The 17,459-nt window shown below is 34.1% G+C and overlaps 1 protein-coding gene and 1 long non-coding RNA gene across 5 annotated transcripts; one reads left to right on the forward strand and one right to left on the reverse strand.

Moving 5' to 3' along the window:
* The first annotated feature begins 1,607 nt into the window (after positions 1–1,607).
* On the forward strand, positions 1,608–10,620 carry LOC145618241 (uncharacterized). Of its 2 annotated transcripts, XR_014107881.1 has the most exons (3): positions 1,608–2,081; positions 10,001–10,200; positions 10,287–10,620. XR_014107881.1 is itself a non-coding variant. In XM_081673014.1 (2 exons), exon 1 carries the CDS (start codon positions 1,738–1,740, stop codon positions 2,077–2,079), a length of 342 nt encoding a protein of 113 aa, XP_081529140.1. In that variant the 5' UTR covers positions 1,608–1,737; the 3' UTR covers positions 2,080–2,081; positions 10,001–10,265. The 2 variants fall into 2 exon arrangements, 1 of the variants encoding a protein (XP_081529140.1); XM_081673014.1 differs by lacking the exon at positions 10,287–10,620 and having other exon boundaries at positions 10,001–10,265.
* A 919-nt stretch (positions 10,621–11,539) lies between these two features.
* On the reverse strand, positions 11,540–16,526 carry LOC145617502 (uncharacterized). 3 transcript variants are annotated; one of them, XR_014107747.1, is made up of 5 exons: positions 16,313–16,526; positions 15,612–15,716; positions 15,218–15,457; positions 14,580–15,099; positions 11,540–14,425 (listed from the first exon to the last, which is right to left on the reverse strand). It is a non-coding gene; the product is annotated as an uncharacterized LOC145617502 (long non-coding RNA). The 3 variants fall into 3 exon arrangements; XR_014107748.1 differs by having other exon boundaries at positions 14,580–15,457; positions 15,612–15,685; XR_014107746.1 differs by having other exon boundaries at positions 14,580–15,457.
* Between the last annotated feature and the right edge of the window lie 933 nt (positions 16,527–17,459).

Below are 17,459 nucleotides of genomic sequence, written 5' to 3' on the forward strand. Positions count from 1 at the left end.
TAAAAATAAAAGAAAAATAAAAAAGGATTAACCCATGGTTACCCTATAACTACCCAACCCAAATTTGCTCCTCTCTCTCTCTCTCTCTCTCTCTCTCTCTCTCTCTCTCTCTCTCTTCTTAACTCTGTCTTGCAAACTCCATTGACGAAGACTCTGAGAGTGACGCTTGGTCTGTAAAAAAGATGTTGGCCTTGCTAAATTCAGCATATAGTGACGCGAGCAATGAAGGAGGAAAAGGGGAGCAACAAAGGAGGATGACCCATAAAGAAAGATCTTACAGTACCACACAATCACTTATTATATTTAATTCAAAGAAGTATACAATAGATAGCCCTAAATTTGTCAATGAAAATCGCAATCGAAAAACCCTAAATTGCAAATTCCATAAAATCGTTAAACCCTAGAATTCAAGAAGCAGTTAAACAATATGTTTGATAGCGAAATAAAACAAATTGATAATTTACCTGAATCGATTTGAGGATAGATGGGAAGTATTAGTCGTCAATTTGGAGAAACAACTTTAACTTGGAGAGATTTCACAAATGCTCAATATTCTGAACAAGGGGAAGTGAGTGAAAGAGGGAGGTTTAGTTATGTTAGTTTGGAGGGGTGGTAACCATGGGTTAGTTCTTTTTTTATTTTTCTTTTTATTTTTAGGTGGTTAAATTGCTTAACCATGGTTTTAACATAGGTTGGTGAAGTCATAAAGGACTTAAAGTGGAGGTAGGTAGTAATTTAAATTTTTTTTTTAAAGTTTTAATGGTAGTAAGTCACAAGTTTTTTATTTTGCGGTAGTAATTTTTAAAGTCGCTTTAATACGCGGTAGTAATTGGCAAATTTTCCTAGTTTTTTTTTTTTTTTTTTTTTTTCTTTTATAATGATCAAACAACACTTTTTGCTCCAAAAAATCATAGTTCGGAAGCTCCAAAAAACATTTTATGAAAGGAGGGGAATACCCCTTATGTGTATATTTTTAGCCTGGTGAATTGAGCAATACAGAGTAATGAACAAGAGTTGACTCAAATAGTAAACAACTTAATATCCTTTTAAGAGAGATCTCGAGTTCGAGTTTCACCGAGTACAAAAAACTCTTATTAGGAGACTCATCTTCCATGACACTACAAGGCATGTGTGCAACCCGAGTCAGGTTCGAATATAATTGGAGTTAAGTTGTGACACTATAAGGCATGTGTGCAACCCGAATCAGATTCGAATATAATTAGAGTTAAGCTGTAGTCAACCGGGTGAGACAAATTCAAAAAAAAAAAAAAAAAAAAAAAGAATTGGGTATTAGAATCCCCAATTCAGGGGGCGTTTGGTTTACAGAGTGGTATAGGTTTGGAATCAGGAATAGGGTTAGGTGGTATCGGGTTAGAACTTGATACTTAATACCATGTGTTTGGTTCAATTCTGGAATGAAATATCATCTTCTTAATTTCATTTATTTGATACCTAAGGAAATGGAATGAGCCAAACCCACCTCCCCCCAAAGGTTTCTATAACCCATACCTCATGGGTTTGAGGTATAGGTTTAAAAATTATATTTTTAACAATCAAATATATGGTACGGGTTTTGGTCATTCTAAACCCATACCTCATACCTGTAATCCGCGAACCAAACGCCCCCTCGAAACATTGGTATCGGATTTTCTATCTTCCACCCTTTCTCTCCTTCTTCAACCACTGTACTCCTTCCTCTACCACCGCCTTTACAGCACCTCATTACAGCCATTGCAGATGTCAGACAATCCCTACGAAAGAGTTAAAGGAGGTCGCTTAAGCTTCAAAGGTGGAGAACTAGCAACTCGCACAAAAACCATTGACAAGAAGAAAAAGAAGAAGAAAAACAAAGAAATTCAACCATCTGATATTCTAGATGAACAACAATCCGCCATTGATACTACTGCTTCTGGAGATGGTATTTACACCATTGATGCTGCCAAGAAGATGAAATATGATGATCTTTTTCCTGTTGAGGCTAAGAAATTTGGGTATGATCCTAAAGCTGCTAAATCTAAGTCTGTTGAAGAAGCTCTTGAAGATCGTGTTAAGAAGAAGGCTGATCGTTATTGTAAATAGAGGTAATTGGAATTGAAACCCTTTTTTTTGTTTTTTGGGTTTACTTGATTTTGCTGAGTTTCGTTTGATTTTAATACGTGGTTTGAGTTTTAGGGTTTTGGATTAAATTATGTTTGCATTGTTTTATTGTTGTGGCATTTTGCTGAGTTTTATTGGAATTGAAAAGATGGTGTGTTTGAAATTGAATGGTTGAATTGTTGGGTTTTGAATTGACATTTGTGACTATTGGTTGATATTAGTTTGATTGATTGTTGTAAAAGTGTGTAAAATTTGTTCTAGGATGAATTTGAGTGACATTGAACTGAAATTCTTATGTTGGTGTATTGAGGATTGAATTGATATTTCTAATGTGAAGTATTATGTGGTTCATCTATTCGTGAAACTATGATTAACCTAAAGAAAAAGTAGACTCAAATCGAGAGATTTGAGTTAAACAAGACATTTTGATAATATAAGGATTATGTCGTGGAGTCTGGCTAGTATATTAGGCGATTGAAGTGGGTGAAGAGAACTCTCGGGGTTGCTTGTACACGATTATTATACTGTTGAAATATTTTCCACCATGAACAAATAACTTGGGTCTTCAGTCTTCACTCATATTGTAACTTAATCCACCAATTTTGCCCTTAATTTAGGTATGTTCAAAAGTGTTTCCAAGTTTTGATCTGTGTCATTGAGCCCTTGCTCAAAAGTATCAATAGTTCAATACTTAACCACTATGCCACAACTTATTTCATGCAACTAATAGACATCATATTAGTTATAACCAACAGCTCAAAAATACTTAGGCTTAGGAGGGGCCAGGCCCTTGCCCGTCCTTGCAAAGATCCACCCCTGCTCCAACTTGCACAGAATACAGCCTCAATAGATAAAATGCCATATGATAGTGTTGAAAGATGTGTGAGTAGAGTCTGCTATTGACCTGAAAGCCGTCACCTTCATCCGGACATCCAGTTTGACACAATCTATCTTTGCTCTCAGTAACAATATGCTGTATGGGCCTCAAGCGGAAGAAGAAAATTTCATAAGCACTATTTTGTAATAATACTACGAGTAATATGTTTTGATACCAATCTGCTATAACCCTTACCTCCTTGCTACGTACCAAATCTGTCGTAATAAGATACATTTTTTTTCCTCGTAGCACCAACCCTGCTTCTTAGCCACAAAGATCCCTCATTATACTCTTTGATTAGAATTTCACAAAAAGGATGAATGGCAAAGTTTGTGAAAAGCATAATGATACATCCAAAGGAATATATAGACTTTCAATGAATCTACCCTCCTTGATGCAATTAAATGCTGCCTCTGAATGAATATTTCCTCTAACTGGCACCTGTAGATAACTTAGCTTCCAACCTTGGATTTGATACCCAACTCTGTATCACAATTTGTGGCGGGTTATTGTACCCAAAAGGTAAATATTGAATACACATATGGTGATATTTGACAACTTATTGTTCATTTATGCTTGGACTCGTCACTAGGCTTGCCATACCCATGTTGACATAGTTTCTGGACACGGCTGTTCTCACACATTAACAGATTAAAATTTTCACCTCAAGCTGGTAAAGTTAGTATATATGTTGACAGTGTCTCCATGTTAAGGCTCTTCTCAGTGCTTAATCCACATCTCTGACATTTTGCATGTCAAGACTCCTGGATCATGGCTCAGGTTTATCCAAGTTCCATAATTGGCGATTATAACCATTTTAAGAATTTGATTATGTTTACCTAAACAGCTATACCTGGTTGTTGGACATGGCAATTCAATGGGAACTAGGATCACACCATGTTAAAAGGGCTATGACCCATCAACTATCTTATTAGACAAGGCTTTTGTAGGGTCTTTAAGGGTCAATATTGGGATATAATGATCAACCCAATAATTATGAAAAAGAACAGAATCACTTAAAAGGATCACCTGAACTTAGTTGTATGTTACCTTTCTCCTCCCTTTCTTCTTTTCTTTTTCTGCATCACAGGGCTTTTAATTCGCCTGAAGATTCATCATCCCTTCTTTTTCTATTTTCTCGGCATCACAGGCCTTTTGATTCTCCTGAAGATTCATCATCCCTTCTTTCTCTATTTTCTCTGCATCACAGAGCTTTCCTCCCTTTCTTCTCTTCTTTCTCTGCATCACAGGGCTTTTTGATTCGCCTGAAGATTAATCATCCCTTCTTTCTCTATTTTCTCTGCATCACAGGGCTTTTGATTCGCTTGAAGATGCATCATCATCGCCAATTTGCTAAATAATCTATTACCTGCCACTGCTTTATGCACTAGCTGAAATCATTCTTCGGATTTCGTTTATTTCTTAGTCTTAACAATTTGTTTTCTTTCTTCTGATCCTCAAGTCCAAAATCATTGATTTATACAACAACAAAAACAACATAGCCTTATTCCCATAATCATAGATTTATATATTAAAAAAAAAAAATCACAGATCTAAAATATATCTTTTGCTATGATTTTGAGGACTGGTTAAATACTATATTTTTGTAGAATTTAATACTTTAATGATTGCAGCTAATATGTTAAGCAAAATGCCAGAATCATTTTACCCCTGACCTTGACCACCCCTGACCTTCTTGGTCCTCACATGGAACTTTATTTAAACTGCCTTTGCTACAGCATACCTTGACTATTCAAAGACAATAAAATCGATTCTCTTACAGTTCAATTATAGGTGAAAAAGCCCCACTTCTATTTATAATAAAAAAGGGCTTCTTCCACCTCATAAAAGACTTTCTGTCAGTGATTGTGGTATTCTCACTGATAAAGATGACGTACACAGAACTCTTAACTGCCTTTGGAAAGTCATACCTTGACTGTTCGAAGACAATGGTTTGGTTCTCTTACAGTTTAATTAGAGAATAGGGTTTCTTCCACCTCATTAAAGACTTTATGTTAGTGATCGTGATATTCACTGATAAAATGGCTGCTAGATTGAGAGTGTGGGCCTCAAGGCACCTTTCTTCAATTCTTCTGCTAGAAGATTGGTTCTTGTCAACTCGGTGCTCATGTCTCTTAATAGAACCAACGTTTATTGAGAAGCACAATATTCAGATCGATCGTAACTTATTCATAGTCTTACTAGAAAAATAAAAACCATGTGCCATATCATTATTGCATTAGTAGTTCGAGTAAGTAGTTATAGAAGTACTCCTTTTAAACCACACAAAATAAATGCTTGGGTCTTTAGTCAAACTAGTCACAATCATTATTGGAAGAAAGCTTGAAGCTTGTTTAATTTGCAATTATGTCAATAAATTTTTTAAAAAAGGGGTGATTAAGGTGGTATATAGGGAGTATAAATTAGCATATAATACGGTGATTAAACAACAAACTAATGACAAGGCCTCTAATGAGCACAAAACAAAGGGCAAATAAAGGTGTAAGCAAGTGAGGCCACCCCAGTTAATCTCCATGATAATTAAACAAGTTTTTTGTTTATCACAGAGATAAACTAGTATATTCTCTAAGCAATTTATTAAATTTAAAGCTTAAAAATATTTTTTTCTAAGAAATCGACTATTATTGCAATATAATCAATCTAAAGTTCTTAACCACTTATTTAAAAGAAAAACCAAAACCTTACATTAATAATAACTCCGGAATATCAAAATTGACAAGATGGTCCATTGCATTGACTATTGATTTTCCTATGACAAATTTATCCTAACCAAACAAGCAAGCCATACACTTGCTACATACCGAAGTTAGTTAAGGAACTGAGTAAACAGGACCATAAGTTTAGGCATCATATTCAGGCTCATTAAGCCTCTCTAGGCTAACATATGGTATGTCATCCTCCCTCTTCCTCTGATGAAACATGTTAGTGAGCGGCCCGGAGAACGCAAGCTGGGGCCAGTATCCGGCACCAATGGCGGTTGCAGCTCCTCGAACGCCGCCATGAATGGGGCCTGACACATTGCTTAGGAGTTTCCTTGGCCTGCTTCTTAGCCTTCTTGGTTGATGATAATTTCCAAAATGAAAGCAAGGCAGTTTTCCATGACTTCTTGCCACCCATTTTCATTCCACTTGAACTCCCTCGTTTTTTGCCACTTTTTTCTTCTATTGCTTGCTTCTGTTTCTTCTCTTTAGCATATTTCTTAGCCTCTTCCAAAACCTGCTCAGATAAACACAAAACAAATGAAAACTTTGGCAAATAAATTTAACAAGTCCGCCACCCTTTGCCCTTGTGTATGTATGTATGTATGTATATAAATAGAGAAGTCACTTTTGTCACAACTATTTGACAAAAAAATTTAACAAGTCCAGCACCCAGGATTTGAAATTCCTGGCTTCGCCCTTGTGTGTGTATGTATGTGTGTATGTATGTATGTATGTATGTATGTATGTATGTATGTATGTATGTATATAAGTAGAGAAGTCACTTTTGTCACAATTTCTATGATCAATATAAAAAAAAAAAACACGGATTAAATAATAAACAACTTTCACATTTGATGTCATGATTATATATTCATGCAAAGAATGTATCATGTGCTAATGCACGGGTTCAATCAAGCGTAAGAGAATTGGATTGTTATTTTTCCTGACCTCTTTGAAATCCATTTTGGCATCATATTCACTGCTGTTCCTGCCATAGTTTGCAGTGTTGAAAGACTCAAAACCAGGGAAATTAGAGGAATCCTTCATTTTCTCTGCCTAAAAAGGGTTTAAAAAAAGCAAGATTAGTTTGATTTCTTGAAGTTTACCAAGGAAAATGAGATGTGTATAGAGTAAAAAGGACTAACCTTTGATGAACTTCTTAGTTTTTCTTGAGGTGTAACCCAATGTACTTAAGTTAGTATTAAGAAAAAGTCAATAAATAGAGTTGAGAAATTAAAAAAACAGAAGTAAATCTATATTTCCATGTTAAGAAAAAGAAAGATGATTTTCTACCAAGTTTATTATGTTTGTTCAAATTAGTAGAGTTTTTTATTTTAATTTTTTTTTTTTTTATTACAGCTAATCAGCTATGTGCCACTTAATTGTAACGACTGTTAAAGGTTATTTGGGAAGGTGAAGAGTGTAGCAATTGGCTAATTAACCCCACATTTTAAGGAATTCATTATATTAGGCAAATTATTATGGCCAGCCAACTCAGTCTTTGTTGAGGGAAAGGTATAATATTGGAAACTTGGGATATTAACGATACTACAGATATTTGTACCATTTATAAAGATACGATCATATCACTATATTATGGAAAGATATAAATAGTTTTGACACAACTTTTTATAAGAGAAACAAGCCCAATGTTTTATATTCGGCCCAAAGTTTGAAGCTCTCGGTTTTCACAATTTAGGCATATCATATTTTCATTGTATATTTACCGTAACTTAGATAAATTTCTTTTATAATTCAAGAAATACCATTAATTAGATAAAGCCAATTGTAAATGAATCACAAAATAAAGAAAAAAAAAGGGTTTATCACGACAATGAGAGGATTTGTCAACCTAATGTCTCATCCCTTTTCAACCACTAGTCCCCCCCCCCCCCCCCCCCCCCCCCCCCTAATCATATGGCCACATGAAATTCCTTTGACATTGAGACATATGGTTTGCAGATAATTGAAAATGGCACTTCTTTATTATTATTTGATCTCAACCATAAAATCATATTGGGTTTTTCTACATTATAACCCTCTAACTTTCCGTTTTCTACGATGTGCCCCCTTTTTTGAGAAATCTACGCTGTAACCTCAAAATACATTTAGCTTCTATATGGTAACCTTACCGTTATCTTGCCGTTAACTAATTCCGTTAGTGGGGCCCACGCACCACTTAATAATATTTTTTAATCGATTTGCGTGTTGGAAATGGTTCTGTTAATGGTTTTGGGGGCTATTAAGGGACCAAATTGAGCTTAGATTTGACAAAAAAATAACACAAATGGCTCGTTTTGTATATTAAGAAATGTCTCGATTTGCGTGTTTACGTATTTAATACGCAAAACAAGACATTTGTGTCATTTTTTGTCAAATATGAGCTCAATTTGGACCCTTTAGGGCCAAATAGCCCCCAAAACTTTTAACGGAACCATTTTCAACACGCAAATCGATAAAAAAATATTATTAAGTGGTGAGTATGCTCCACTAACGGAATTTGTTAACGGCAAGGTTACCGTATAGAAGCAAAATGTTTTTTGAGGTTACAGTGTAGATTTCTCAAAAAGGGGGCACATCGTAGAAAACGAAAAGTTAGAGGGTTATAATGTAGAAAAACCCAATCATATTGATATAAATTGTTCTTTTTATGTAATTAATTTTTTTTCATTTTTGATACGCGAGGATTGATAGGTCGTTAGCAATTATCTTAAGATTGAAATGTACGATTGTTTGATAAACTTAAGCTATTGTCTTAACGTGCAAAATGATGTTATTATTCTAGTTTCATAAGATATTATGTATGTTGTTTCAGACCTCAATCAAACTCTTTAAGAAAATTGAATCATTACATAATGTATGTTGGTCTATGATTTGGAAAATACTATATATCTAAGTAGCTAACATATTAGTCGTAGTCCATTCAAATTGCCCATAGTCCATTATAATTTTGTCAACGATTGTACTAATTTGTTCTCATTTTGAAAAATACACTATTAAGGCCCTGTATACTTCACCTTATTTTTGCTTGAAATTTTATTTATTGATTTTCTATTATATTTTTTCTTTGAAGTTACTGAATTTTACTGAACTGAACTTATTTTTAAGTTTAAGTGAACAGGGCCCAAGTATTAAGTACCATTAGCAATTAGCAATTACTACGTGAACGAAAACTATTTTTATACTCCTAAGACATTGTATTTGGTACTACTTCTACATAATCTCTCCATGGGAGTTAGCACCTTGTTGCTTGCTTAGAGAAAGAGAGAGATCTTGGCATGTCAACAACTCTTGATAAGAAATACTCTCTTAATTTTAGAGTTTTATTTCAAAACCCATTTCCTTTGGTAAACAATTTTATCCAAAGGCCCAAAGTTGAGAAAGCAAGTTATATACTGGCTTATAAACTTAACTTTAACGAGCTCATAAAGGAATACGAACAAGCTGTTGACAATAGGGATGGCAATATTAAGTGGATATCCGCTAACCTGCTCCACCCGCATAAAATAAATGGACGAAAATCCGAATTAAATGGATGAGAAGCGGATGACGGATAAAGCGGATGATGGATCGGATCGGATGTGGATGATATTTTTTTCACCCGCTAACCCTCCACCCACCCGTTTAACATATATTAAATTATTAATCAAAGAATTTTACTAATAAAATATAGAATGTGCAAGAAAATTACTTGTCTTTTTTTGTTGCAAATTAATTTTTCAAACAATATGTTGTTATTGTTTCTTTTTTATTAATAAAATAAAAAAGTTGTTATATAAATAACCGAAAATTAAAGTTTATGTGAGTTTTTTTTTTCATTTTAGTACTCATCCATTTGTCATCCGCTCCACCCGTTTCATCCGCGGATGATGGACGGACGGATATGGATGATGGGTGAAGCGGATGACGGATGGATGTGGATGGAGCAATTAGGATAATGGATGGATGTGGGTGAAGCTCCACCCGATCCATTGCCATCTCTAGTTGACAAGCCTAAATAAGATGAATGATGGTTGTTACCGCTAGTTTTGTTTATTAAACGAGCCCAAAACTTTCGTTCAAGCTCATATATTTACCAAATGAACAACAGCCTTTGTTCAAGGTTTGACTGAGCTCCTTTGCAAGTTATTCATGAGTGTATATCCTTAGAGGTATCCACTGGGGTTCCATATCCTATTTTCCTCTGCTTTTCTGATGTACTGTTTTGAGATGTATGATGTATTTTTTTTTATTGTTTTTTGTAGTCTTGTAGAGCCTGATTCTGATTTCTGTTTTCTATATCGTTGATGCATTTGTATCGTAGGGGTTCAGAAGGCTTATCGAGGTTTATTGACAGAAAAAAGACTAGGATGCTCATTATTATCCTCATGTTAGCTAGCATAAATTGCTCGAGAGTTTGGAGACCCATGCCTTTCAAGGCTATTGAAGCATTGTATGCGTTTTATGTAACTGTTAATGGTATCTGGGTTCATTATCCACTGTTGTATATTCTTGGCTTTGAAGGTTAGACAGTTTCTGAGATTAAGGTTAGAAAGCTCATGTTTAGCATATTACTCATTTTTTTTTTTTTTTTTTTTTTTTTTCAATAGGATGAACAGGGTTTGGAGAGCATTTTATGAAAGCATTAACTTAAACAATGATGAGTTCCAACAAGGTTGTTACCTGAAACCGTAAGGATGATAATTTATACACATGCTCTACCCCATTAAACAGAGCTGGTCTAGCTGCAAAATAAGATGCACAATTCCCAGCACTTCATATATGATTACGTTAAAGATATTGAAGCTCACAACCATGGCATATAATAATCAGATCGTAGGACTTCAAACAGATGGCTTGTACAGTTGTACTACATTGATAGTGCACGTTCCATCAAATGGACCGTATTCTCATATAGCCAAAGCATTCGCGATTGCTACTACTTATATAAATTTATGAATTGGTTTACAAAGATAACTCAATCAAGTTAAGTCATTGTATGATCATGTCAGGTTAATAAGTTCATCTATGTCTATTGGATACAGTCACATATCTCACATTCATTCAATCAAGCTTTAACCATGCTTGAGTAGAGTAAAGTCATTCTTAATCCAACTCAATTTCAGATTGACTCCATTTGTGGTGTATCCTAACCACTCTTCCATGACATTTAAATGAACAAATCCATTACTCCCCTCTGTTTTGATAATTGAAACATTTTTCTTTTACGTATGTTTCATAATAATTGCAACAAATTCCTGATTTTGGTAAAGACCCTCCCCCCCTCTACTATTTTATTACTCTTACGAGATTGTCATGCACGGTAATTTCATTACTTTTAGTTAGAAAGGTAATAATATTTTTTAAATAAAAGCATCATGAAAAAAGTAATAATATATTTATTAACACGACCCAACTTGACTAAGAAAAAACCTAATAAATTATGGAAATTTTGATAAATTTATTGAATGAAGCTAATATTTTTTCGTAGCACGACAAGACATGAAACGGACATGAAAAAGTGGGTTTGTGTCAAGAGTTTCCAACTTGTTAACTAAACGGGTCAACCTGACACATCATGTTCATTATATAGGTTGGGTTAGTGTTGAAGCTTCTCGATCCGTTTAACTTCAACATTATATTTCCTCCTTCTCAACCCGTTTAACTTCAACACATCATGTTCATTATGTTGGGTATGTAAAGTTATAAAGTATATGGAAAAACAAAATTTACATGGAAAAGTTAATTTTACACAAATATTGTTGTAAATTGGAGGGAGTTTTGATAAAAATGTAATATTAATGGTACTTGAAAAAAGCAAATGACACTATCATTTTAGAACTTAAAATTGATCATAAAGGACTATCAGGGACAGAGGGAGTATAACATATATAGACCAAGGGTAATTATTGATCAAAGTTTTACAAGTTTGACCCAAATATTAGCATAGGGCAAAAATTTAACAACGGAGTAGTACATTGTATTCTATTAGAAAATGCACAAAACATTTACAGAGCCCTCTATATGGACTTATGGCAATTATCTTCACCTGTATGTATCCTCACTTCCTCCTCCATGCTTAGAGCATAATCACAAGGTAATGAGCCAAGAAATTTGCTTCTCGAGGCACATAACTGAACCTAAAGTTGCAATCTCTCGAGGAATTCCCCTATATCAGCAAGTATAGCAGCTAGTTCATTGTTCCTTGTTTTCACACGTCCTCCAGAGTGCTGTTCAGAGAGGCGAGAGAGCTTGTACCCATTTCTAATAATGATGTTCTACAACTTGAGCTTGTACCGAGTCAAGAAGCTAACACCACTCCACCTCTAATAGCCATTACTTGAGCTTCAGCTGGGTTTCTTGTCTTGATCTTTGCCCAGAAACCAAGTTCCATCCTCAGCTCCCTTCGAAAAACCCCAACTTCACGTTCTGACCAGTGATCATGGAATCATGGATTGCCACTTTTTAGTATACTTCACACTGTAGCATTGAATCGGCTCATGACTGTCATACCCACATCGCTGGAGATACAGAATTGGCCATTTCCTAATGCCCTTTTTAACCTTTGCCCAATATATCATTGATACTTCACAATTTGCATATCAGAGTAAGCTTATGATGATAACCTTCTTCCATTAACACACAAACTAATGAAAGCATGTATCCCTATGTCTGGAGACGAACAAACAATAACTAAGTGCTAATTCAGCAAAACAGATAACCATGAATAAAAGTACTGATCCTACAATTGGCAGAGGTGAGGCATTTGCAGTATCTAAATAGGTTATCCGAATTGACACCTCTAGTTCCAAACGGTTACACAACATGACAACACTCATTATATATTGTGATCAGACATTTTGAAAACCTTATTATAGACTTTATCTGACTTGAAATACGTGAATCACACACCTCAAAATCATCTCCAAATCTCATCTCTTGTAGGGTTGAAGGTGATAATCTTCAAACTCGGACCCAAATGATATGGACTCTTCGTCGAGTTGCTTCTTCAATCTCCTCTAAGTTCTCAACTTATCAGCTTGTATCTAAAGCATCTCAAAGGTGATCTTCTGAGGAAGAAATCCTTTCTCAATCATCTGCACGAAATATTCACAAGCCTCCCTCCATTTCTCTTTCTCGACCAAACCATGAATTAATACAGTATACGAGTCTATATCAGGTCCAGTCCCGGCTTCTTTCATATCATTCCATATCTCCTCAGTGACCTCCATGTTATTCAACTTCACAAACATTTGCACGAGGATATTATACGTATGCAAGCTCGCAGCACACACACCTTCTTTCTTCACCCTCCTATACAAATCCAAAGCCTTTTCGGCATTCTTTCTTCCTCTCAACTCCTTAAAGAAACAATTATACGTTACAGCACTCGGTGTAACACCACCCTCAATCATCTCATTAAGCAGCCTCTCAGCATCATCAACCCTCCCACACGAACTAAGACACTTAACAACCGACATATAAGTAGCCACACTCGGGCAAAAACTAACATGACCCATAACCAACCAAAAAAATCAAATTCAAATTTCGACTAGTACGAACATAGTAATCACGACTCAAATTTAAAATAGACCCAACCCGCACAACCCAAATTAACAGCTCGGTGTATTACACCACTTTGCATTATACGAAAGCCTATCAACAAGACATCAAAGCGAGACACAAGTGAACAAAGAGGTTCCATGCAAAAGCTCAACAATAACTTCTTACGTGTTTTTTTAAAAAAAAAAAAAAAAAAAAACAAACAAACAAACAAACAAAAAAGCAGTAGAAATTAGCAGGAGAACATTTACCCTACTTCTGAGTTCTGACAATAATCAAAAGTTCCTAACTCCATGTTTTAACAACACTAGTAGTTAATGAATAGTAATGAGTCAACTACCCCTATTTCAGCTAACAATCCATGGAATAGTAACAAAGTTAGCTGCAATTCCCGAGTTTATTACCATATCACAGCAGTGTTGCAGACTTGGTGGCTCTTTTACATTATCATTAACAAGTATAGTCATTAACTCATTATACTCCTTTCAGTTCATACATATACTTTAGAAACCAAATTATGCGATTCACAAACACCATGTTCATCATGAACAAAATAAAGTTAATTACGAAATTAAAATTCTTTACTAATCCATTGAAATGCATCAATTAATAAAAGAAGAGAACAATTCGTAAAAATCAAATATCGATCCATCATGATAAAGTTGCAAAATAAACAATCAATTCCATTATGGAAAAAAAATTAAATCCAAGCAAACAAAATTCGAATTCCATCATGACTATCACAAAAATCAATTCACCTATCATACTCACTAAGATCATATTAAAGCTGCAAGGGCAACAATTTAGATTGAAGAGCATAAAATTAATTTCTGACCAAAAATAAGATTATTTAAAGGTAACTCTCACTTTACCAGGAATAAGATTATTCAATGGTAACTCTGGCACTAGTTGATGATGCCTTTCCAATCAACGAATTCAAAATTAATATACGTTCTTTAAGATTGAACTCTCCCCTAGCAATATTCCAATTCCAAGATTCCGAGCCATAATAAACTTTTGAAGATTTGGTAATCATCATACAATCTAACATGAAAACACTTTGCAACAAGTAGATAGCAACTGGTATCCACTCTAATTTAAAATTAGCTAGCTTAACCTCCTTCAGATTCTTGTGGACATATGGAATCGGAAGTTCACAGCTCTGACGGACAGGAGAATTTGGGAACTACAACAAACAAAACAATCTAAATGTCAAAATATAACAAAAAGATTACCAGTCAAAATTACACCACGAATAGCTCAAAACTAAATTTGTCAATCTATTTTATAAAATCATAAATTTTAATAAGTGTAATATAAAGGAAGTTTGCCATATTTACCCTCATCTCAAGCTTTTCCAAAAGCGGAAAGGATTTAAGAAGGCACGGGAGAGCCGACACTATACTGCCATCATCATCCACACTGGAGATGTATAGTTTCAAAACTGTATGAAAATTTTGTGTGGGCTGAACGGTAATTTAACCTGAATAAGAAGACATTCTAGTAAATCAGACAACTATAAAACTAGATATCACAAAAATATACAACAAGATGAATCCAACAACACTTAACCATATAATCTCTTATAGATTAACGGATAATCATGGTCAAAGTTTGACTCAAATATTAGCAATGGGACAAACAAATAGGAACGGAAGGAGTACATATTAGCCAACACAAGCATATATTCATAGATAAGAAAATTGGGAAAGAAAGGAACCCCTGATAAGATGCAACCCTTCACAATGGGACTGGAAATAAATTCTCCACCTATCTACACATATAAATTGTAGGGTGAGACTCTGTAGACCCTTATTCGCAGCAGCAAAGTTGATCCAGCGATCAACATCATCGGCATAACTGTTATCAAGGCAACATGCAACAGTAAAAGATAAGATCTTCTGACCCCTGTAGTTCTGCAACACCTGATCCACACTTTTCACATATGTCTGCTTATAACAAAATTGATCACACTTACGGCCATGACACTTCGATGGAATACCAGACATTACAAACCAATCCAAGTCTAGGGATGGAATGGTCAAGCACAAGTTTCTCCATCTTCTTGATAGCATAGCCATTCTTGTAACATCACGAAATGACATATATGAGAGAATTCTAACAAAACCACATCAGGAAGCTCACTGAGACCATCTTTGACATTCACATTCAAATTGTCGACCAAGTTTTCGTTGGAATCATCATCATCAACAACAACCTGCATTGGACGTCGTACAAACGTAGCATCTCAATTAGAATGGTGAATGTAAAAACACATTCACCTGATTATCATGGAAATAACTTGTATGCTTGCATTTGCTTTTATGGCTTAAATTTTTGGAGGTCTCATAGAATGTAACAATATAAATTACCTTGCAATTGCAAAAGTGTATTTGATTGCTAGCACGATAAATCCTCCATATTCCATAGAGTGCAGCAACAGTAGCTACAAGGAAGGTGATATCCACATTCACATTCTAAAAGCAAAACATCAAGATTAAATCCTTAAACGAAAACATAAATAAAATAGCGCGTTTTTCTGTCGTAAATAAACAAAGTAACCCCTATAATATTTAGTAGTATAATATTGATAGAGTAACCTAAATCATCGAGTAACCCCTATAACATTGATCAACTAACGACATCATACCTATAATTTAAAATTAGGTGACTCGTTTGGTGAAATCGCTTAAATTGGGTTTAGAAATTACAGTTTAATTAAATTCATGTAACATTTGAAATTTAGGCATCTGGCATTATCATCTTCTTCTCTACCTATGCAAAGTATTCTTCAAAAATATCAAAACTTTAATAAGCAAAATCAAAACTTTAATAAGAAAATCAAAATTCTGTACAAAATTATACAGTAACGATTAATACGGTAAAACTACATGAGATTTTATAATAAGAAATTCCGATTGTAAAATAATCATACAAAAAAAAAATTCAAAGCTTCAGACAAAAAATTGAAAGAAAAACTAAAAATAAAAATAAAAATAAAAAATAATATAAAAAGAGAAAATCAAATAAAAAAATTGAAATAGAAATTGCAATTGTAAATAATAACTCTTACCTGAGAATAAATCATTGGCTGAAAGAGAATTTCGCAGAGGGAGGGAAGAAGAAGGCGAGGTTTGTGGTTTCACATATATACTCCGTACTTCGTAGAATCGTAGTACTTAGAGCATCCTTAACAATGAGCAATAAAAATTATTTGTGTTACTATTTAGATAAAATAATGTTAAAAAATTGAGGAAAAGATGAATAGTTCCATGAACAATTGTGAATTGTTTGGTTTTCCAAACCGTTTGTGAAGATTGTTTGTTGATTAATTTATTATATATTACTAGCCTTCCGGCCCGTGCAATGCACGGGTTATTCATATAAAATTGTATTGAGAGACAAGTGAGGAAATATCAGTAAGTTATTATAGGGTATAATATGTAATCGGAAACATGATTAAAGAAATTAAAATTATGGAACTTTAATCGAAAAAGAGGCTTAAATAGAAGGTGGAAGGGCTAAAATTAAAGAGAGAATAGGAAAAGGTTGAATTAAAGGGGAGAGATGATGATTAAGAGATGAAGTGTGTATGAAAGATTTAGTATAAGTTTAATGAAAGAATTAAAAAAAATTTTGCAATAAATAATTAATAGTGTAAGATGACATGTGGCACTATGGTTAGAGAAGTGTAATAGAATAGATGTGGACATGTGTCTTTCTTAGTTTCTTGGTTATAGTTTTTAAATACTAAGTTAGATTAGATATAGATGGATGTGGACATGTGTCTTTCTTAGTTTCTTGGTTATAGTTTTTAAATACTAAGTATAGATAGAAGTATAGATATAGATGTTTGTATTTTAATTTTTAGTTAAGGTAGGGTAGGTGAATAGTGACATGAACTATTTCTTTTTTTGGTTCATTGTTAAGAGTAGGATGTTAGAAATTATTTGTTTGTTTGATGTATATGATAGAGAAAGTATTTTTTTTATTGTAAATAGTAACATGAATAAATATTTCTTGTTCATGAATAAGGATGCTCTTAGCATGAGTTCAGTAAAACAGCCCAAAGGCGTTTCGGACTACTTTCTAGTTTAACCCTTTTTTTTTTTTTTTACTCTTACCACCAAAAAAATTAAGAAAATTATTTTTCACCACTAAAATTTTTATTTTACCACAAAAAAAAAAAGAAAGTTTTTTATCATATATGGCCCGTCAAA

Source organism: Chenopodium album, chromosome 26, assembly GCF_948465745.1.
Source record: "Chenopodium album chromosome 26, dcCheAlbu1.1, whole genome shotgun sequence".
Taxonomy (NCBI): domain Eukaryota; kingdom Viridiplantae; phylum Streptophyta; class Magnoliopsida; order Caryophyllales; family Amaranthaceae; genus Chenopodium; species Chenopodium album.

Coding starts and splice junctions, on each gene's coding strand:
- LOC145618241 (XM_081673014.1), top strand. CDS start 1,738: ATGTCAGACAATCCCTACGAAAGAGTTAAAGGAGGTCGCTTAAGCTTC.